Consider the following 19,929-nt stretch of genomic DNA (forward strand, 5'->3'; position numbering starts at 1 on the left):
TCTATTTCATTACTATTTAAAAAAAAATTACATTTTGAGTACAAATACCCTTCTGATAAAAATTAAAATTCTTCTATCAAAGTTTTAGGATAGGGTCTATACAAAAAACAAGGGGAACCAAATAAAACACATTCATACAATATTCTTTCCCTAAAAAAATATTCGTTTCCTATTCTCTCCGGTAGTAGCGTCTCCAGCGTTTTATCACCTTCGCCGGCCTCCACCTGGCCCTGTCTCATAATTTACATAACCCAGATTTTTCAGGCGGCTCACCAAAGACCTCCTAATTAAACCTTGGGTGACACAATGGTAGGGTGACAATACGTGCGAGAGAGACGACTATAGGGAGTGTGCATGTGTGTGTGTGAGAGGGAGATTACCCGTTTATTTACGGGCAGCTGGCCGGTGGCGTGTGCATGTGCGTGTGTGCACCTATAGGGTGAGGGGTGGACCAAAATGATATTCAGATCCCCTTCTTCGCGTGCGACCTACAATGGGGCAAAAACTTGATCGAGTATGTTTTTGCTTTGAATACTGTTGATCTGGTGATACAAAAACAAACAATAAGTTTATTGGAGAATTGGGTGGTATAGAAAATAATGTTCTTTTCGTTACTCTGTGTGACACGAAAGGAAATCGTAGTAAAAACTTCAATTACAATACGAAGTTACTACCAACATAGTGGTTGCAAAAAAATTTTCATTTCGAAAAGACAGAAGACATCGTTGACGACTCCCAATTCTAGTTGTGGCGAAGACTACTTGTATGCAATTTAAGTAAAAAGTATTGCTGATGTGTTCTTTACAATTTCATTACTCGTAAGCGAAGAATGTGCTTCAAAGTTTTTTTGTTTAATGTAGTAATATAGTATCATAGAAAAAGGAAGGAGTTCATATAATACTTCCTAGTCATAGGTCAAACTCGTGGAAAATAAAGCTTGTGAGATGGCAATTTATATAACAAATACGTGTCAAATTACAACAACGCTACATTTTAACAGATTATTCATACAAAAATGTCACAATTTGTTGACGTCAGTATTATAAAAACACTGAAAACACACTGAGCGACATGAATATGACATCAAAAGATACAGAGACATTTTCTGGGAAATTTATGTCAAATTTAAAACGTTTATTTTACTTTACATACTCACGACTGTCAGCTGTATGTTAATGTGTAGAACCTTCATGGGCAAGTAGAGCAATGGGTGTGTCTGTACTACCAGAACTAGTGGTAATGTATGAACAATATGGCAAAATTACGACGAAACACGAACCTTTAACATGGTCCCTCATTCCGAAAATGATACAAAATGTAATATTTTTGTTAAACATGTACTGCTCCATACTTAACACCAATTTCCCAAATTTTAATTCTCATACCACAGAATATTTTTACTAGTTCATAGCGTTAATTTCATATAACGTCAACATCTGATAAAGGCTGTCAGTGTTTGTTTAAACCCACAACAATTTAATTAGGTAGTCTAGATTCAAATTCAAGTCTGATTAAACTAATAGATTTTTATTATTCCTGTATAATATTTTTGTTACTTTCAAGTGTCATTTTACTCTAGACTCTGGGACTGACTGTATCAGATTGTACTGGATCGAGATTGGTATCATTGTTTTCGACAGATTCTAAACTTTCTTCAGATGTCTGTTTCTAGACACTTTTCATTTTTATCCTGATCATATTATGCAGATGACGTATTTTAACAGATAACTTGCGTATTTGTAAACAACTCGGTTAACCTTACATCGATGACTGATGTGTTTTATAACGTGTATCGTTGTTTTTAGTGATTAAAATAATAGTTATATACGTGGTGCATAATAAGAAGATTTAAGTGATGTTGAAGGGCTAGTTGGTGATTCTGGAGAAGTAGGTAGTGATATTGATGTAAATTATCTTTCAGATTCTTTGCTATCGTTGGCTAATCATCCTTAGCTGTAGCTAAATGTGCGAAATGTGTTTTTTCACCCATAACTTATTTATTTACGAATTTATCTTCTTATATAACTTTATTTTTTAAATCCTCATAACATTTATAACAAAGTGGATTTTTCAAAATATGTATCGGATTAAAATTAAACAATTTTATTGAGCACGTACCTAAACTTTTTCAGTTTTTTAATAATTTATGAAAAATGTTAACGCCACAAAATTTGTTGGACATTTTTCTTGTAATGTTTGATATATTATATTGTAGCCCAGGATTTCCCAAACAAAATAATACATAAAACAGTATACTTTAGAGGTTTTTTTTAGTTTTTAAGATACATGGTACTTGTAGTCTACAGTAGCAGACGTGGAAGATGCTGTTCGGTGCCGAAACTAGTTACTTTATGCAATTTTATTTTAAGGATTAAGCTGGTTTTTAAAGCCCTGTTTTCAATATATATCCGGAGGTCATTCTGTCGCGAAATTTAAAGGAATTATAAGAATTCTTGCAAAAAATACCCTTTAACTTTCACCCTTCTAATTTACAACTATTTCTGTGCCCAAATTTACAACCCCAACGAATCTTCAACGCATTTCAGGGCAGAACGAACCACGTTTGAAAACCGTCCCTTGTCAGACAATATTTATTTGGGGCAGCCGCTCTGGACCTTGGACCGCCTCCTCACTGACCTAAGCCACCCGTCCTTCGCCCCTTCGGCGAGTCCCGGGGGACGGAAGCGATATATCACTTTTACCTCCGCCGCTGTTGGAAATTTGTCACCGAATGGTTTCTGGACACGTTTGTCGTCTGAAGTCACGCTCGGTTGGAATCGGTTTGTGAAAGTTGTGTTTGTATTACGTGTTATTGTTACTTTTCGTTGTTTTTTTTCGTTTCTAAGAAAGTTACTATGGGTGTTAAGACTGCGTAGTAGTTGTAGTGCTGGTTGCAAAACTGTCTCGAAAATTTCACCACCACCATCTTGTTAAGAATTGTTTCCAGAGAATTGAGAGTTATGTATAGTTCGATTCGTTTGTCAAAAGCCAAGTAAGGTTAGATGATATGGAACTAGATTATTTGCGTCTCGCCTTACAGTAGCCTATATTTGATTTAAGATTGAAAGAGTTTCAAAAACGCCCACAGAATATTGTTTCATCACAGAATAAGTTTCTTTTCATAGTGATGACAGATGCATACATTAAAGCTAGACAAATCACCAATAAAAACGACGTAAATCCACTATCACCAAAGACAAACGTTAAAGATGGTTTTGTTATACAGTAGGTACAATGAAATATTCTTGTATGTCTTTTACTGACTACCTACTGCTGTGGTCACTGGTGCATGGTACATGGTCCCTCCCCAACACACTGCCATACATCTCTGCATCTTGCGTCCTCCTTCCTTCTTCCCAATTTTCTTATGTCTTTTTCTACTCTTTCTCACCATCTCAGTTTCGGTCCATTAAGAGGTCTTCTTCCTTCTGGGGTTTTCTCTAGTACTTTCTTCGGTAAAGAGTTGTCTTCTTTCCTTATGATATGTCCTGCCCATCTCGTCCCTATACTCCCTACTGTCTTTTAACAGCAAAACTGTCATCTTTATGTTTCAGCAAGATGAATGTATAAACGTAAATCGATTTGAGTAAATTATAAGTGTTAATTATCATCGCTCACTAGTCTCAAGAGGTATTGTTTCAACATTAACTTTCTGAAGTATCCTACTTCAATTATAAAATTGAATTCCACCTATAATAATGCCTTAAATTTGACATTTAAAAAAAATCCAAATGATTATCGTGGACGACCAAATTAATAAAACTTTCACATATGTTTTTCGTCAAACGTTTTGGCACCTACGTATAACAGATTTTACCCCTGGGATCTTTCAAAATTTACCTCGTAGAGTACAATTTTCAACCAGTGAGTCAAACACATTACAATTTCCCATCTCAGAATCTTTGACGACCAGTTTCTTTCTTTCAAGCCTCCAAAAACTCGACCCGGCCCATTCCAGACGATTACCTCTTGAACACATGGAAATCTCTGATAAAGAAGAGATCAGCCGAACAAGTTGTCCTAACAGTGGATTAATTTAACAGACTTCGGCCAACTTCGGCATTGTTCGGGCTGTGCCGGAATCACCCGAAGTCCGAAGTACTCCGGCTGTCGGCGCGGCGTACCTTTTCTCTCTGTCAGTCGCCCCGTGGTCGTGTCGTTCTCCGGTTGTTGTTGGAAGGTGAAAAGAGCATCGGACTCGCCAAAATACAAACTGTTGTAAAGTTTTTGTACAAACAATCTGTGGATTTTTCTATTAGTGTAGTTTTAGGATGTGTAGTTTGTAAGCATTTTGGAGTTTTTAGAAGTACCAGGTAAATGTTTACCTTATATTAAGTTTGTTTCTATGTCTCTTAATGTTGTTTATTGTGATAATAGCTTAGGATTTGAATCGAAAATACAAGTACGAACCTATCTTGTTACAAGATGATTAGGCTAAATACCTACAAGATTTTATATAAACTTCCAAATCAATGTGGATTTAGTTAATTCTGTTGATATTAATGAGTACGATACTTTGTCCACTGTTTTATTAACGTTGTATACATGTACAATAAAAATAAAATCAATAATGAAACATTGATGAAGTTACTATTGATAAAATTTGTATGCTTCATTGATTGAGTGTAAACGGTTACTTTATAATCTAAAAATCAATATTACTTGGAAATAATTTAGTGCTTACAAGGTTTCATCAATAGATACACTTGTTTAGAGATGAATGGTCTTTTATTAATCTCAGCGAGCTCTCCATTAAGCCTTACATACGGACCTTTTCTGTACTAGCCAATTCATTTATTTTGTTATTACGCCGTTCATAAAACTTTTTAGGATCATAATTAAGGTCTACCCAAATATTAAATATTTAGTACTCTTACAGTAGTTTGATATATTCTATAAAAAATAAATCTTACAGTATTAATTATGTAGATAATCCTTCTGTAGTTTATCCTTGATTCCTAAAGAACATTACAATACATGAAGGTTTAGCAATTCTTAATTATTCTAGGCTTTCTTAATTAAACATACAGTAATATCTTTCATGGAAAGTAGTGCAGTGGAACCTCGATAGTAAACCCTCGATAAAAACTATCATTTTCAAATATCATTAACCACTAATCAAATGTATTTGCAAACCTCGATTGCTCGATAAGAAGACAACCTTGATTACAAGTCTTATTTGATAATCCCCATGACTTGTTAAGGTTATATATAGCGTTCATGAAAACTGAAATGTGTACATGGACATACAATATTAAAAACTAATACTGTTTTTTGTTTCCAGATATGCATCATGTTTTCCAGCAGCGTTGTAGTTCCTACAGTCAGTTCAGTTCCGAACTGCGTGTTAGTGTAGATAAGTGTTAGTGTGAGTGTAGTGTTAGTGTATTCAGTGTAAGTGTACAATGGCTAGACTCTCAGTGAAAAGTGTACTTCTTTATGTTTGGATTTTAAACCTCTCTGGAACAAATGGTGAGTTGAATTTTACTATTTAATTAGGTTAAGTTAGTTAGGAATTAAGTAGTAAAGTGTTTAAGGAATCAAACTACTATAAATTAAGATTGTTACAAAAATCATTTCTGATAATTAATAGTACAACGTTACGTTACATAAATATTTGATTGTAAAATATTTTAGATTTGAACTTCCTTTCCTAATGCATTAAAGTATCCATAAAATAAGCACTATCAGGATTATAGAGCGTGTTAAAAAGGGTAATGAACTTTTGTAATCAAATAGACCTAGATAAGATACCAACACTAAAGTGCATTTAAAGTGCACCTAATTGATCTCTTATCAACAATAGATTATTGAAAGTGTGATTCAATATTTGATCTACGACTAATTAAGTACCCCCGGTGCAGCAGACCTGGTAAGCGAATTTACATTTCCTTTAGGCCTATTGGATTTGAACAAAAAATATTGTACCTACACTCTTTAAAATGTCTGATGTATTTCTTATTTGAAAACATTAGTTTTGCTGCTACAGGGAAAGTAATAAAGAGTGCCCTTTTAGTAAAATGTTAATAGCTTAGTGTGAAATAAACAAAATTGTTACATGTATATCCATAAAAACAAGCAAACTACAACTGTTTAAAAATCGGTCCTGGGTCTAGTTATTACAACAGAATATAGAGTTGTATTACCATGAGACCTATGGTAATACTTGTATCCTATGGGATATTCGCTGGGAATTTCTAGAATCAAATTGGAAAATACTACCGGCTTAAATCATTTTGATATTTATTTAGCATATTTACGTTTTTCAAATAGGCTATAGTAATTAATAAAAAAAATCAGTTATCATGATTTTAAAGATTGTTGGGTATTTATATATCATCATTGACTTTTCAGTACAAAGACGGCTGCTACATAATAATATCAACGGGAAAATTGGTACCTATTGCATATAGGCCTAATTTCTAAGTGTATATTCCTACCTATTGTTGATTGAGACAACAATGTGCCTTTTTCAATTAAATAATCCGATTCCAAAGAGATCAATAATGCATTATATCACCACCTAATAGTACCAGCAACATATTTTTAGGAATCCAATAAAAATGCCTCAATAGACTATACAATTTATACCATGACTAATCCATAATCATAAACTACTGATAATTTTAGTGACCAACTTAACAGCTCGTATTTCTAATACAATAAACCATAAAATTACAAGGAAAACGTCGCTTATTTCAGATTTGCCACAGTCAATGTTTTGGGATACACTGCAGCACTAATGTGTGTTATCTGGTCACGGGTTCGAATCCAGGCTTAGCCTCGGTCTATGTGGGAGGTCGACAGATGTTATCAGTCATTGATAAGCGGTCGTGGGGGGGGGGGGGGGGGAAGGGGTTCAACAGTAATCTCACCAGCTCTGTCTTTTGAGCCCAGTTCCAGTTGGTTTAATTCTATCTTCGGACCATTTGGAAACTACACTATGATAAAGGATGTATTTATATTAGGCTAGTCAACAATATTGTAGCTTACACCTCTTGGGTTATAGGTGTGATTACAGCGTAAAAGGGGGTTCCCTAATCGAAAAAAGGGGGGTTTACAACTTAATAAGTTTTTTAACACTTTTTTTACGTTACACATACACATATGGTCCAGCCTGATCTACAAGTTCGGCTATAACAATGGTTTTTTTAACCCCCCCCCCAAAAAAAAATATAAGTAAGATCAAAAAATTTCAGTTAGTTATCCGTGTATTTAGATTTTTTGTATTATTTTTTTAATTTTCGAGCTGCTCTTGTGTTTTGAGTAGAAACGGAAAAATCTTTGATGCATGCAAAATACAATCGTCAGTTCAAACATCATTGCAAACTCAAAGATCATCCCTCTCAATACAAATCCTAAATTGCATTCTTGTATTGAGATTTGTTTGATCCTAAGATTGTGATGCAAATTGGGAAACGACCCTAGAGGGCCCATTTTCAAATTAGGAATCTCAGGAAGGGGACAACAATAAAAGGTTCGGTGAGTCGAGAATAGGGATGGGAAACCGGTGGAATTCGATTTGCCAGTAATGGGAAATCAAAGATTTTGGCGACGCAGCACTGAAGGTTTTATTAAAATAAAATTATAAGAGATTGTGATGGCGTGGCCGAATCAATAGACTGTTGTTCAAATCCACACATTATTATATAAGCTACTACCAAGTATATCCTACTATAATTTATCCATTGTAAATCTTGAGGTTAAACCAGGCTTAAACCTGATATTTACACATTGTGTATTGGATGTTAGATTAGAGTAAGGTTCGTGCATACCTTTCTATAAAACCAGGCAACTACTGGAACCGAGTTCTTGATAATTGATATAAAAATACAGGTATATTTTCCTTATATTTTTACTTGTATATTTCCTCAAAATATTTTAGATTTCAATCAGTGCCTGCAGTAGGTATAAAAATAAAGGTTAGGGACCTATTCTAAAAAAAATTACAAAAATATCCTTTGTTTAAAAGTTTTTGTTGACAATTGTTTGACTTGAATGATTATTTCATAAATTTTCCATAACCGACTGGTAAAATAACTTCTTGGACAGCACTGAACATGTCATTCACATATTGGGTTTGATGATGCATGGAGTGTCCACATCGAAATCGACCACCACTAACCAACCATCTTTTATATTTACCGGCTTGGGAGTTAACATTTAGTCTAAACTAATGTTTCAAGCGTTAATATACGTATATATATTTACTTAAAATTACCGATTAGTAAAACACAAATGTTATGACGTTATCCAGGATATTATCTCGCATTCGGGTGGAAAAGGGAGCTAAACATGGCTAGATTACTACAAACTCCATCCCACGTAAAGGGTATCAAATTCCAGATACTGAAACGTTATTTAGACTAGGCGTTTTACAATTAGTGGAAAAGGTATAACATATTTATTGAAACATGTAATATCAAACCCAAGACTACAAAGTACAACACTTTATGTTCTGCAACATACTATAATCATGCTGTTCACGATTTTTGATGCGGCACAAATTGTTTTGAGTTGAATTTCTGACACGTAAATTATCTTAAGGAGCTTACGTCATTTTAAATTCAAGTACAATATCTTTAAGCTGATGGCAAATTAATGCAGAATTAAATACCGCAATTCATGTCTGAAAACTCATACTTCGGTTGTACTGCAATTTATACTTTAGCAAAGATAGAGAAATAGAACCTTCGTCCAATTGTTATTTCACAATACGATGGGTTTCAGAAATACTACACCATTCAGAAGCGAGCAATTCTACTTGTCCTAGTTTCCCTGGAATTGCAGTGTTCCAGACCGGGTTTATTTAAAATGCAGATTTCATCTCTTTCGATTTATGTTTTTAATCAACTTTAGAAGTTATAAAAATTGACAATAGTTTGAATTATATTGGATTTGTTATCAATTCAACTGTGATTATACCGTTAATTTCACGTATTATTATATGATCAACGTAATTAAGGTTTTTAAAAACCGTTAAAGCGAAATGATATATAAAATTATTCCTAGAAACCCATAAAAAATATTTGAGACTTATTAACTTTAAAATATTTTGGTTAAATCTTTATGACGCTAGACATATCCTACAGAGCTTCCTAGCTCTGTACCAATAAACACCATTAAGAGAAAAACTTTGGTGTTTATTTTTGCCAGCGGCCTTGATTTTTTGCTAAACACCTATAACGTTTCTGTGGTGAAGGGAGTATGGTGCTACAGACCTGCCTTTGGGACCGTCAAAAAAGAGTACGTGGTAATTCTACTTATCCATGCACCAACTTCTGGGTTTTCTTCTAGATCAGTAAGCTGTGAGAACTGATTTAGTTGTGTTACTTGTAATCCATCTCATCTCGCTACTCATAATGAAAAAGGTAATGAATTGCCACTGCCTACTTTTCAACATCCTACAATATCAATGGTTCCCTCAACCCCAGTGGTCCCAACATTTTCTTCAGCAGCCTCCCTTTGTCTTCTAGTTGAAACTTATGAATATTCATCAACAAATATAATATTTCACAAACAGCGTACCCTACTATGAAAACTTACAGTCCTCACATAAGGAAGTATTTCCTGATCATTCCTTGTCCGAGTGGTCCGGGAGGTCCTTTATCCTGTTTCCAGGACCTCTTACCAATGTTTCCCACATAGGCACATCCTGGCATCGCGCGGCCGTCCTTTGACCAACAACTCAGTATTCCAGTCACTTCTCACACCGGAAGGCAACACACTGTACCCGGTCAAACATTGGCAATGACATCACACTTACAACGAAATCTCATTTCAGCGGCGCGCCAAAGTACATAGCCAACTAAAAGCTCAACTCAGTAAATATACGTGCTCATACTTTACCCGGGAGAAAACTATATTTTCCTGGTTGAAACCCAAGACATGTTTAAAATTTAGAGTAGAAAATTTATATTGTATATAATAAACTTTATGATCCAATCGTAAAGATCTAGGTGGTCTCTCAGTCTCTCAATTCACGATGTGTTCTTTTGGGAGGTAAAGTACTTTTTTCTGAACCTTAACAGAAACATTATACTGGGTGTGTTTTTTTTACGCAACCCAAATTACATGTACCAAAAGACGCATTTTAACGACAAAACAAGCTCATTTGTTGGTATCCCTGTTTTCTTTACGTCATTGCCGATCAGCTAATATGCATTGTTGCATACATGTTTTGAGATTTAGTGTTATTGGAAATTAATTGTAAATAAGACTCAATATGGTGTTTTCGCTCAAATTGTGTATCTATTGTAGGCCTTCGTTTGGTTGGTTTTCATCAGTTTCGATTTGAAAAAAAGTTTTGACAATTCTATGAATAGTTTATTTTTTTAGATACGGGAATCACACCTAGAAAATTAATTTAAAACTTTTCTTTGCATAAAAACAATGATTTATTTTTAATGTAGTATACATAGACCTACTATTTAAGCTTGTGAGAACACCATGTTGAGTTTTTTTACAGTGAATTCCTAATAGGTACTGTAACAACTCATAGATAACTATGCAACAATGCATATCAGCTGATCGACAACGAAGTAAAGAAAATACCTACTAAAGCTTGTTTTTTCGTTATTTATAGCCTCACAGTATTTGTAATATTTGGGTTGTGTAAAAAAACATCCTGTATTAACAACTATATTTAAATTGTTAAATCAAATTCAACACTGTTAAATGGTTCATGTAACGCATCGGTTAATTATCGTTAACTAAACTGCATTATTTTTAAATAGGAAAGCGAATCTACGTCTCCTTTATCTCACCCTTCTTTATAACCGAATAGAACCCTTTCATTTCCGGGGCGTAACAATATAAAGAAAGAGAAGATCCCCTTGTAGGTCCGTTATCCCGACAACCCTTTGTAAAATGATACCACGTAATCAATTGTTGCAGTAAAAGTGAGGCTCTTTCATGGGGAACGTGGTATTGAAATTGAAATGTGAAAAGTCTCATTGGCATTAGAATTGATTTAATTTGTGGGACATCTTGAGTTTGATATCTTGATCGGCTTGGATTAGGGAGTTTAGGAAAGTGATTTCGTTTTATTATAAGCATAGAAGATGAAGGTCTTATAACTGATTCATTGTATAAGGATAGCCTAAACATAGTGTAACCATATTTGTGTCGCTAAAAGAAGAGCAGCCTTTGAAAATTGTGGACTAGATAGGCTATCACTAATATCTTAGGAACGAATGGGTTCAAATTGAAAGGCTGCAGGTTCAATCATGTTATTAGGCTACCAATTGGTGCTTGATGAACATTCACCTTTGGATAGTAACATCAAGGGTCTGCCCCATTTTCTCGGGAGAACTTAAAAATACCAGTAGAAAAAGGAACACAAAAACTAAATCAGCTTTGTATAGAATGTTAAATCTCAATTTGTAAACCCCTACGACTCTTGGAAGTTCGTTGAGGTCCTCATTTCCTCAGATTCCCCGGTCGGGAGACCCGGCGGCCATCATTAGTTGCGACACGCCCAGGATCTCTCCTGGAGGACTTTATCCTGCGGGACATCTCCATCCTGCATCCTTCTGCACATCCTCTAACAAGCTTCATTAGCAACAGATAGCCATCGGTGGTCCCGGCGTGCCGCGAGCTCCGCAGATTAATTAAGAGAACTTCGAGACTTGTAGTTTCTGCAGGGCTTTTGGTGGGTCTACTTAATCAAGGGGGTTTCCGCATCGTAAAATAGTTTTTTGTGTTTGTTGAAAGAGTATATGGGATTGCCGTATTAATGTGTCCGATTAGGAGCTAATGTGTGTTGGAAATAAAGAAGTTCTTTACTTGTGTATGGGGTTGACGTTAAGTTCCATTGAGCTGAAGAAAACCTATGGTGGCTGTTTTAGGACTATGTCCTCTTCAACGTAACTGGTGTATTTATTTTTAGTTAGATTTGTCGTTTAGGAAGTTATGTCTTGGAATAGGAAAAAAATATATGAATATTATATACATTATTATATTAAAATTATCACCTAATGTAGAAGCATGTAGAAGGCTCCTCGGGTGTGTGAGCAAATATGTATTCATAATTTATAAGTTTACACTTTACAACAATTTTTCGCTTTTTCACATCAAACTGTTATTGACGATGTTTATCAAGAGATTTTAGGGCTCATTCCATCCAAAAACAATACAAATTATAATATAGGAGGTTCTACAACATTCATAAGCAAATGAAGAAGTTTTCCCTGAGTTAACCTTCAGTAGTAAAGTTTTTTAATGTTTAACTACATTTGTGGGTTATGTATCAACGGATTTTGTAAACATAAGTTTTATTTCCAAGCTATATCCGTATTATTTTTCTAAATAATTGTTTATCAGATGAAACACTTAGCTTTAAAAATTTAATGATCGTGAACAAAGCCACGTCGGGTTGTGCTAGTTGCCTTCTATGCTTTGCTAATCGGGTGATTGAAAGTATTGAGCATTCCAAACACATATAAGCGAGATTTATTAGAAATATTTGTTTAAAGTACATTTATTATAGTACACATCACTAATGTGCACCTTACACATTTTTCACGTTCATAAACAAAATTTACGAGCCTGTAAGGTGCTGTAAGTCTCAAACAAAACAGATTCAACTATATGTCCTGTTTGTTAAGTTAAGCCTCATTTTACTGCCATTGTAACGACACATTCTGCTTTACAGACACTTCACTCATAGGGCTCGATGGCGGTCTAAAAGCCCTTATATTCGACTGTTATTTTTGCCAGAGCGGGAAGCATTGTTCCCAACCCTCCGCGCCCATTTTGAAAAAGGGAGTAAAACGGAACAACAAGGGTACCGTCTGTTTGTCCCGCGAAATATCACATGATATGGGGCATTTGTATGATATAGCGGGGAGGTCATGTATTGATACGATGGGTGGTACCATCTATTGGTTCCAGAAGCGTTTGGTTTAAACTACCATATTTGTGTTTTTAGTCGTCTTTTTTCGTGTTTTTCTCTGTGTCAACCCCAGACGAGACGTACTTTTTAAGTTAAGGTATTCCAAAGGTTGTCGGAATATGGTTCAAACCCATTTATTGTAGTTTTGACGGGGATCGAATCCTGATCTTCACTCACTAAAAAACTGACTACCAACACATCCACTGTAAACATAATTTAAACCTGCTATAGTAACGTCCAAAATATTGAGTAACAGCCCAACTTTCTCATACAGGGTGAGTTTCTACTAAGTGCGTTAATTTTTACCAGTTATTCTACTCACTAAAAGGAACAAAAAATGACAAATAAAAATTTTCCATCCCCACTCGTTATGCTGTAATGGCCGATTATGTGAATTTTTAAAATTACCTGTAGTAGCTTCACTAAAGCGAGCATAGAAATAAGGCCAATACACGTACAGCATAATAATTTATTCCAATAAAAAGAGCGTTAAATTTCCTACAAAACCGTTGCAACACCTTTAACATACAACCATAGTTTCACCGTTGTATGTCTCACATAACTTAAAAAAGAAGTTTCAAAATTAATTCTTTACAACTTCAAAGTGGTTTTACAACTATACATACAAATGTGATGTTTTGTCAAATTACGTAAAAAGCTTTCCCATTTCATGCCCTTTAAAATGATGTAACCCATAAGGTTATTGCTGTATTAAAAGTTCGAAAAATTAGGTCAAAACCGCGTCAAGGTCAGAGTTTTCGGAATCAAAACATTGAACCAAATGTAATACAGTATCTGTTAATTTCTTTGCTATCAATATAATCAGCTGACATCTGATCAGCTGGGTGTTAAACTTTGTTTACAAAACCAGCTGATTGCAATTGTTGGCTTGTAAACATTTCAACATAAACATAAAAGTTTCCGGAAAATTTTTATTTGTCATTTTTTGTTCCTTTTAGTGAGTAGAATAACTGGTAAAAATTAACGCACTTAGTAGAAACTCACCCTGTATGATCTCATAAATTGCATGCTAATCTCACATTATGGTAGTAAATTTAGCTACCTATATTGGAAAACGCACACAAACACGTGCACATGTGTACTCGAGGCTCCTACCGTTATACAATTAAAAATGATTTTTTTCAGGCGATCAATTGTTTTTCATTTCATCAAAAAACTCTTAACGCAGTGTTTTCTATTAAAGACTGTCTGCTTTAACTGCTGAAGGTCGGGCACGTTAATTTTTACGTTAAACCGTATAGGCAATTACGTTATAACCGAATAACACTCTACAATACATAAATAGTCTGAATCTTTGCAATTTTACTTTAATTGAATTTTACTTTAACACATGCTCGATTCCTTCAGAAGAAGATCGACCTAAGGTCGTCAAAAACTAACATTGCTAAACAATGTTTATCTATATATTAATTTGAAACTGTTTTTCTTTGTGACAGCTAATTTGAGAGAACGGCTGGGCGTAGAAACTCGGTAGAGGTCTCTAAAGAAAGGGCTTGGTCTGTAGATGAGCCATCAAAAGAGAAACGTGGTAAATTCCCTTGGAGCTCTGCCCCAGTGGCCTTTAAATTCCCATCCCATGTTATTCTTATGGGGGGAAAACGGGATTTTGTCATAGCTAATTTCAGAGAACGGCTGGGCGTAGAAACTCGGTAGAGGTCTCTAAAGAAAGGTCTTGGTCTGTAGATGAGCCATCAAAAGAGAAACGAGGTAAATCCCCTTGGGGCTCTGCCCCAGAGGCCTTTAAAGTCCCCTCAGCAGATTTGTTTACATTATGACCATATATAATTTTACACTACTTTTTAATGAAACAGCTGTTAATATTTAAATTGTGATTTACTGAATTTGTCAAAATAAAGTACTATATTTGCAAATGTTTTTTTCTGATTTTAAAATTGATTTTCTCCTGCATCGTGTCATGTTTTGCAATATAATGTTGTAATGTTGTAATGTGCAATCCAAATGAGTGGAAAATCCTAATATCACAGTAACTCTACAAATTATTTCTTATGGAGTTTTATGTCCATTGTATCGGTTGGACTCTGCCTTTTTTTACCACTTCTTGGAGATTGTACGTAGGCGTGTTGCATGTAGATAATGTTCTCTGGCGTATTGCATCCGTAGACGATACTTGGGTTGGTGTAATTATTACAATGGGAAAAAGTGAGAAATCCTGGATAATTTGATATAGGCATAGTACTAAAAATAAAACTGAATTATAAGAAATAGAAATAATGTTTTTTTTCTTTATTTATAATCGTTATTATAGAGAACCTAATAACGAAGAGAACCAATGAGTGGGAAAAATTTGTATAAAACTCTAAAAAACAAGATCAGCTTTTGAAAAAAGATAAGATATTTACAAACAATTTTGAGTATATCTAACTGTTGTGTACATCGAGAGTATTTCCATAATCTTAGAGTCGACTTTTTTTAAATCATCGGAAATTATGACCATTATTCGTTTTAAAATAACGCCTGTAATACTTCGCAATTGCTCGAATTCGAGCAACAGGTACACTAGTTATATAGAAACCTTTTCGTTTACATTTTCTTCGTGATTGTAAATAGTAAGAAACTAAACAAAGTTTATCTTTAGCTAAACCAAACCTCAACTTACACACGTTCCCTTGAAATAAACTTGACCCAACAGAACTGTATAAGTTTTCAGTGGCACCGTAAAGGCTTTAAGATGCGTCATTTAGAGCAGACGATAGCACGAGAGGCAACATTTAGAGAAGAAAACAGAGGCTTTAGTGTTATAGCGTCGTTGTGATAAGAGGCTGCTCTCGATCGAATCTAGACTCCTTTTATTGGCATATGGATACTTGGCTAACTGTATCCCCTAATCTAACGATCATCTGATTTCTTTCTTTTTTCACCGAACTTTTATTCTCTTTGATTGAGCCTATTACGTTTTGTGTTTGGGTTTTATTGGGCAATGAGAGTTATTAAAATTGCTTAAGTGTCAATATTTGTTGTGCCTACTTGAGAAAATACATAGCTAAAATTCAGTTTATTGGCGTAAAAATAGGTACAATAATGAGGTACAGTAAAAATAATCTCTAGGCTAATAAAAACAAAAACAAATATTAAGTTATGATTTCTTAATTATTTCTTTTCACTTCTTTTTACTACAAAGCACGATGTTACTCAATGCATTTAAGATGTTTAATTGGCCAAACTTTACCAAAAGTCTCACCATAGAACAAACTATCATGCCCATCACAAGCTTATTTCTAGGATTATACGCATTCATTATAGGATTCACTGTCGTTACTGGTAGTTTATTCTGTAGGCTACATCGTTGAATAAAATGTTTTATAGGCTTAGCGAGCAAACTTAGCGTAATTTCAAACATATATTTTAGATTCTCCAAGCCGAGAAACACCATTATTCGCGGCTTCTTGATAAAGACCAACTTGCTATAGACTGGTGGTTCGATTAAGTTAGTCAATGTTCAAAATGTAGACTTAATCTTTGGCACGCAATAAAATAATCAAATACGAAAAGTGGGTTGATGCATGATAAAAACACCAGCATTTGGACCATTCCCTTAAAAAAAAAATTAAAAACTCAACTAGAGTCTATGCAGACAAAATAAAATGAATCATCAACTTAATCTGTTTAAGTACTTCTCGGCGTCAGATGGCACAAATAAAGAGGCGAGCAAAGTTGAACTTTGCTGTTACGAACATTACAGAAGTTGAGCAAAGTTTTATTGTAAACCAACTGAGTCAAGCGTGGTAAGTTGGACAAAAATTACATCTATAAACTCGCCTTATCTCAGAATGTTAGAACGAATTTGCTCAAGGATGGGAATGCGAACGTTGATACGATTGAAGATTTGGCAAGTGTAGCTTTTGTGGAGTTTTATGTATAATATGCAGAGGATTATAAAGACGTTTTTTGTAAAAAAAATATTACAGTAGAGTTATGTAGTCAATTGTTTAATGCCTCATATACTTGGTATTTAATAAGTACTACTTTCGTTGTAATGAAAGTTAATTGTAGTATAAACACAACAAATCCGTAGCTAAATCATATTTACTGTTAATATTGATCTACTAAGTTCAAAGAAATTACCTATTTCCAATAAGGTTTTGTAAATCCCAAAAAGTTTTAACTTCAATTCGACTCAAAAAGGGATTTTCCTAGTCCAAACAAAGCCACCCAATAAGCTATCCTAATGCATCTAATAATGATATCAATATCTTGTTTGATGGAAAAGTCACAAGCAGATAGTTTTGGGAGATACTCAAAACACAGAAGGGTATTTTTCTTCTTGACTCGAGAACTCTTTGGTTCGGATGATAATCAATTATATATATTAAATTGTCAATACATCTGGACTCTAGGACAGGTTCCGTGCAATTCAATTCAATTCAATTCAATTATTTAAGATGGGGACGCCACTATGTGCGTATTTTAACCCATATATGAGTGAAGGATGAGTGTAGGATGAGTGGCGCGATCTTGTAGTCTTGTTAGTGACTAGTGCAATCAATATAGCAAACCAGTATCTTCTAGTTTGATAGAGAAGGCATAAAACTATTCCAAGTCTAAACCTCTTCAAATAAAATCTTCAAATATCCTTGGTCAATAATTTTCGAATTTGCAAAAAGCAATATGAAAAGTCCAACAGGTTTCAAAATCTGGCGGGAGAGGTTACAAAAGTTGAGATGGAGGGAAAGTTTCTCTTCTGCAGCAACCAGACCGCGACAAAGACCCTTACACCCGAGGCGTCGATGAGAAATCAAACGCAGATTAGAGGGAAGATTTATCTGACAACCACAATTTACCCTCCTTTGATTTAAAATGATCCTGACTTCCACAGCACTTCCAGAACTAAGATGTGGGGGCACTTCCAGAACTAAGATGTGGGGGCTCTATTAAAATTTAGCTTTAAGACTACAGTATTGGTAATTTTCAAAGTATATTCCCAGTGTTGTTCCGCTGTTTCCTTATCAAAGGTCTTCTAAGCTAACCAGATCAGATGCAGGTCAGATGCAGGTGTACCTGATTATTGAGGAATCAACAAATAAGTCTTGGTGAGAGAACCAGCAGATCTTAATATTTTAAAGTTGCCATCGTCCTCATTCATTCAACACTAATTTTACTCATCTTTGACTTAAAAATGCACTCTGATGCGTCAGTGTGTAAATCTTATGTAATTTTTTAACTATTGTTTAGAATGTAGCAAAGTACTACTTAATTAAAGAAAAACGTTTCCTAGGTTCAGAATAAATGAATAAAAGTCTAGTTGAGAACGTTATGTAACTCTTCTGGAAAATGTTATGTAAAGATATCATTGAATTATCCAATTAAATAATTTCAGCGGCATGAATCCAGTCTGGAGACACCCGTACAGATACAGTATTTAAGTGAAAGGTTTGTCTGACCATGATCACCGGTATCGGACGATGGCATCTGGACTGTAGAGCCAGTAGACACTAGAGTTGGAGTCCGACCGGTCATGATGACCGCAGGCCGCACATCAGCTGTTCGACCGGGCGCGGCGCGTGGCGTCTACAGCTACCTTCACGTCTGGAGTCGATTAAAACTTTACTGAACTATCATTGCAGCCGTGCATTTCAATTATGTTTGAAGATATATGGGTATCTAGGTTCACGCCTTTGAAGTCTCTACCCTCAGTACTTAGGTCAATGGTAGAACTACTATGTTTTGCAGAGAATATTAAGGTTTAAGCAAGAGTGGATTAATGGCAATGACGTTATTGTCTGTATGGTGGAACCTGTCTTCTGGCCCTTCGTTTACCTGAGTCCAACCCGGACCATAAACCATTAATCAGTCCCTAGGTAGACAGGGTCAGGAGTCAGGTTCCATCATACAGGCTATAACTACACATTTTGTATGTTTATTCCGAGTAAGGTTAAAATAGGTGTTCGAGTGGTCAGAGTGCTCGCCTTGAAATCTGAAAGTAGTTGGATTTAACCTGAGGAAAATAAACTGTTGATCCAAATTTGTAATTTTTGACATTGGACTGTTAAATAATAATTCTAACGTTTTCGGTGGTTCACTTACAAAACGTATAAAAAGTCCAGTGCCGTCGAATACACAAAAACAACCATCTACTAAAAAAAATCAATACTTTAAAATCTACAGTTATGACAAAACACAAGACCAACGACCACGCGAGCTCATGCAAAGCCAATGGCCTATTGCAACAGAAGTAATCATCTAATGAGCCAATTGAAGATTCATCTTAGTTGTCGTTGAAGAGTGACCTCTTACTCAATGCAAATATGACCATGTGAGCTGTAGATTTTCTCAACTTTGTCGTATGTACCATTAATGTATACGCACCCTAAATAAATTTAGCATAAAGCTAAGAGATGAAAAGTAGTAACGTTCAACCTACAAACTACAAGGTTCATCAATTTGGAGATTCCTTTGCCAAAAAATATTCTGTAAAGCTAAAAAATAAGATTTTCCGTAAACAATATTTTTGTATCATCTGCTGATGCACTTTGAATGAGAATCAAAAGATTACAGAGGATTTAAGCCGCTTACACCTTCCTAATCTGAGCCGAAGTCTACCTCTGTATTTCTTTGGTGAAATTAACTTTCTTCACTTTTGTGTTCATAACATATTTGAATACTAAACAGAAGGATTGAACTGTTCAATAATTTTGAAATAATTGACTTTAAATATTATTCTAGAAAAAAACATTGCTTCTAGAATATATTTTTGAATATTTTAGATTTTTCCTGCACTTTGTACTGGGCTGACTTTTACCATAACATTTCATTTTCTGTTAAAAGATGTATAGACTCTGATAAGATTTGAACCTAGATTAAGCCTTCCAAAGGTTCGAGCCTTCTTTCGAACATCCTTGACCGTTTAATAAATCCTGTTAAAAACGTTGTCCATTTCATTTCACAATCATCAGTTAATTATTTTTCCTTCAATCTTATCGTGTGTCAGCGTGGTATTTAACTAGACGTATTACTGTTTTCAGTAGATTTCAAAACCCCTCATTGTATTTTTCCTA

The 19,929-nt window shown here is 34.8% G+C and overlaps 1 protein-coding gene across 1 annotated transcript in view; it reads left to right on the forward strand.

Annotated features, from left to right (window-relative positions):
- The first annotated feature begins 4,160 nt into the window (after window positions 1–4,160).
- The window catches only part of LOC129002027 (roundabout homolog 2-like), a 255,645-nt gene continuing 239,876 nt past the window's right edge, over window positions 4,161–19,929 (forward strand). The window contains exons 1-2 of the mRNA XM_054429523.1: window positions 4,161–4,313; window positions 5,285–5,472. Coding sequence (XP_054285498.1) covers window positions 5,406–5,472 — 67 coding nt within the window. The 5' untranslated portion in view covers window positions 4,161–4,313; window positions 5,285–5,405. The remainder of the gene's footprint in view (window positions 4,314–5,284; window positions 5,473–19,929) is intronic.

The sequence above is a fragment of the Macrosteles quadrilineatus genome, unplaced genomic scaffold (genome assembly GCF_028750875.1).
Source record: "Macrosteles quadrilineatus isolate MER2022 unplaced genomic scaffold, UCM_ALF_1.0 Scaffold_9__3_contigs__length_116548681, whole genome shotgun sequence".
In the NCBI taxonomy this organism is placed as follows: Eukaryota; Metazoa; Arthropoda; class Insecta; order Hemiptera; family Cicadellidae; genus Macrosteles; species Macrosteles quadrilineatus.